At 30.4% G+C, this 4,255-nt stretch overlaps 1 protein-coding gene across 1 annotated transcript; it reads right to left on the bottom strand.

Annotated features, from left to right (window-relative positions):
• Positions 1–1,166: 1,166 nt before the first annotated feature.
• Positions 1,167–4,114, bottom strand: LOC106477323. The gene is made up of 2 exons (XM_013937907.2): positions 3,594–4,114; positions 1,167–1,519 (listed from the first exon to the last, which is right to left on the bottom strand). Exons 1-2 carry the CDS (start codon positions 3,835–3,837, stop codon positions 1,167–1,169), a joined length of 597 nt encoding a protein of 198 aa, XP_013793361.2. The 5' UTR covers positions 3,838–4,114.
• Between the last annotated feature and the right edge of the window lie 141 nt (positions 4,115–4,255).

The following is a 4,255-nucleotide window of genomic DNA, read 5'->3' as shown; positions in this document are numbered from 1 at the left end:
GATTTTAGATTATATATATTGTAGTTTATGATTTTAGATTATATATATTGTAGTTTATGATTTTAGATTATATATATTGTAGTTTATGATTTTAGATTATATATATTGTAGTTTATGATTTTAGGTTATGTATATTGTAGTTTATGATTTTAGATTATGTATCTTATAGTTGATGATATTAGATTATATATATTATACTTGATGATTTTAGATTATGTATCTTATAGTTGATGATATTAGATTATATATATTATAGTTGATGATTTTACTTGCATTTTTGTTCTTTGGATACTTTCATAATTTTCCAAAGTTAAAAAATGAAATTGATTCCGAGGATATGAACTCCATTAAAACATACCATTTGAGCTCAGACACTTAACCATTTCCTATGTGTAATATTACAAGGTTTTCTATTCTTTAAGTCTTAAAGAAATATATGGCTGAACACGGTGACACAAGATATTACATAACAAGGACACATAATAAAACAAACTAAATACATAATTTCAAAATTAACATCTTAAAAAATATATGTTCACTATAACCTTGAACTAGACTTTTGTTCGACCTCTTTTATTCTTCTCCCCATTTTCTCCCCTTCAATTATTGTCCATCCTTTTAATCTGTAATCTTATAGAAGATGTCATTCAAATAGAGAAAATTATGCATGTAATCACATCTCATGCCCTTTATTGAATAAATCTAAGCCACTAATCATCTGTCACTTTGTATGTATACACAGGGTGAAGCAAAATCCCTGTGTGTGTGAGGAGGGGGGGTGCATGACTGAATTTTACTGTAAAAATAGCATGCTCTGAATAAAAATATACTCAGAATTTCTGGATATTTTTCATCCATAGGTGGACATGTACTGATGGAAAATCTTCATCCTTTCCATGGATAACCATGTACAGATGGAAATTCTCTATCCTTTCCACAGGTGAGCAAGTAGTGATGGAAATTCTTCATCTTGAAATTAGGTATAGTTAAAAACATTTCAAAGAAGATGAGTAACCCTAAGTTGTGTCTGTATACAGAAAAGCAGATATGCATATTCACTTATCTATTGATAAGCTATATATTATACAAACATATACATGTTACTTATGAAAGCTAAATCAATGTGATATTGGTTTCAATTACATCAAGTTCTAAGTAACAGTTTCTTACTTACAGATCTGAAGCAGAAATGTCCTCAAGAAACTGTCATTATGAGATAGTTCGTAGCTTCCACCAATTGGAAGAAGGGTGACAGATGCTGCTTTCAACAGTTTTCTCTTATAGGCACGAACTCCAACAACTTGTCCAAACTGATAACTTTCACAAGCATCTTTTCCAAATGAAACAGAAGTCGGAGGAAGAGAATAAGATGGCCAAGCATAATGTAGCTGCTGACTTGTGGTATTGTAGTTTGTTACCAATACTCTGTCTCCTATACATATCTCACATAGTTTCATAGCAGCAGGGTGACAAGTAATGACATTACGAGCTATAACTGCTGGCAAATGCTTAGGTCTTTCTGAAAAACAAAACTATGTACATAAGTAATATATACATGAATTAAACAGCAAATAATTACTGAAATGACATAATTAAGTCTTTAAATAAATGAAACAGAAACCTTTCATCCTTACTTGAAAAGGTAACACAAATACTTGTATACATTATGCTATTAATCACTGCATGGAGACTTCTTGTTTAACTCAGGTTGTGTCTCAGTTCTACTATATTTTGAATATCATATATAATATGGGAACATTGCAAAGTTCTAACTGATGAAGCTACATTTATAAGGGGTTAAAATAATTTCTTAAGACAATATTCTGTCCCTACATGGTTTGAAAGAAATTAGAAATTTGTAAGACATTTTGTAATACTTAAGTGACTTAAATATATATATAACTATGACAAGAGTGGCAAAATACATAAAAATATATACATACAAACACTTAATTCAGTAACTTTAAATTTAAATGTTACTAATTAAATCCTCCAACAGCAGAATTTGATAAAGATGTATTGTATTTAACAAATAATTTCAATTCAGTAGCTTCAAGCAGAAAGTGATTTTATATTACCGATTCTTTAAAAATGTGAATCTTATTATTAAGTACCGGATTATGGTTGAAGTGTGTAACTAGTTCTTCAGTCGTGGTTCTACAGTTGAAAAATAAGAGATTCTTAGGTAAATTGAATTATTTAAATATTGAAGGAAATCTCTTTTCATTTATAATTTTGTTGAAGAAGAAGTAGTTTCGAAATCTTCTATGAAGTGAATCTTAAGTTTTGAAAGGATTTATCCTGATTTAATGAAGATCAGATGTACAAGTTACTGAGGTAGTCTTCTCCACCTGCTAAACCCAACAAGCATATAATATATACAGCCAACAAGGGTCCATTTTGCCTTTCAAGGCTATCCTTGTGCATCTGCACCTAAAGAAAGAAAACTAAAAATAAAGATTTTAAATCCACCATTTATTTTTCAGGAACTCATCTGTTATCCTTTTAAACCCCCACAATGTGCCAGACCCCACTACTACTAATGAATAATCCTGTTAGAAAAATACAAGAGCCTTAGCTGGAGCCAACCTTGTGTTTTCTCATTCTACCATCATCAGGATACAGCATAAAGAAATCTAAGATCTTTGTCTTATCAACCTCCCAGATAATCTTATGAACTTAGATAATACCACTAAACCTCCTTTTCTCCAGAAAAAACAAATTAACAGATTTGAACCCTATCATCCCCACTATACTAAGATGCTTTTCTTCAGTCACGATTAACATAATATATGAACAAGAAGAAGCCATTCTGGTTCTTCAAGGTTGTCTTTGCATACCCATCTTCAAGAAAAGTAAAAATTTAAATGCATCCTTTATTTTTAATGAAATATTTGATTCCTCTCATGAACCCCTGTAAAGTACTGGCCTCCAGTAGTAGTAAAGTATTGCCAATCAATCCAAATCACACTGTACCGTGTATGCCACTCAGCTCATACAGTATATCTTGACTTTCAAAAAGTGTTTGAATTTCACAAGGTGCCACACAAGTTAGTAAACTGAAGGTTTATGTAAAAATTCTTGGAAAAGTTACAACGTAGCATAAAAAGAACTGTGATAATCTGTTATTTACCAATAAGAAAAATTTGACTAGTTTATACCTTCTACTTTAGGGTTGGTTTTGGAATATGTATAGTCCATAGCTATAACTTATATCAATGATTTGGTTAAATTCTTGGACAGTGATATTTCCATTGTTGCTGGTCAATATCATTAAAATGCTGGCCATAATTGAAATATTTGAGAATGCTTCTTTTATCCAAATGGACCTTAACATTCTTTGTTAATGGACCAGAAGGTGGAAAAGGAGTTTCAATATAAATTATTGTAAAATAAAACTATACACGTAGAAACCCCCTATTTTTTTGCAAAAGGTATTATCATTATATTATAGGGACAAAAAAAACGTGATTATTAAAATCTTAAACATTCAATTGATATTAAACTGTAACAATGGTATATTCTGGATTCTACTTGTACTACAAGTTGTAATTGTAAAAATTTGAAATTAACAATAAGTGAATAACACACACCTTTCTTTGGTAGCTCCTTCACAACAGCATACAAAGCAGCATTTTTAATAAAACCATATAAATTTGAATTCCCTTTCTCTGGAACCACTAAGTTTTGCGATACATTAAAACTTTTATTTTCCGGTATGTCATATGTTTTTGGACAGCAAGAACTATGTAACTGGACATCTTTCAAACAAACAATTAGTTTACAAGACAAACACTGTCTTAGGTCTCCCTTCTCATGCTTGACTTTAGCAGTCATACTTCTTCAGTTTGAAACGTCTTAACTATGTAACAAAATATTTGTATCAAGTTTTTCTATAACCGCTCATAAAAAGAAACAAATCTAGAATTCATACACATTTAAATTTATCATATGATACCTATAACTTTTAAATCAATCATAAAACAACCCACAAGCATGTCTCAGTTTAGAAGGCAAACAGAACACAAAGTTATTAGTGGACCAACTACATATTGCTTAGATCTCCAAATAAAAAAATATCCTAGTGTGGTACCGTTAAACCACGTTTTTCAAGATAAATTGATAATCATCTTTAATACAATTAGGGTGGTGATCATGAATCCATATCATGCAATGTATGTAAAGAAATATAATAACTTTCTTTTTCACTTACAAACCAAGCGCTATAGCGCTTGTGCGACAGATTAAATTATAA

The sequence above is a fragment of the Limulus polyphemus genome, unplaced genomic scaffold (genome assembly GCF_000517525.1).
Source record: "Limulus polyphemus unplaced genomic scaffold, Limulus_polyphemus-2.1.2 Scaffold14204, whole genome shotgun sequence".
NCBI classification, from domain to species: Eukaryota; Metazoa; Arthropoda; class Merostomata; order Xiphosura; family Limulidae; genus Limulus; species Limulus polyphemus.
Note: the sequence above shows the minus strand (reverse complement) of the source record. Positions and strands in the feature narration are given on the sequence as shown.

Bases quoted from the DNA above. Each gene is read 5' to 3' on its own strand.
- LOC106477323 (XM_013937907.2), bottom strand. From the start codon at position 3,837: ATGACTGCTAAAGTCAAGCATGAGAAGGGAGACCTAAGACAGTGTTTG. The intron at 1,520-3,593 runs GTGTGTGTTATT...TTTGTTTTTCAG, and splicing joins GAAGGAGCTACCAAAGAAAG to AAAGACCTAAGCATTTGCCA.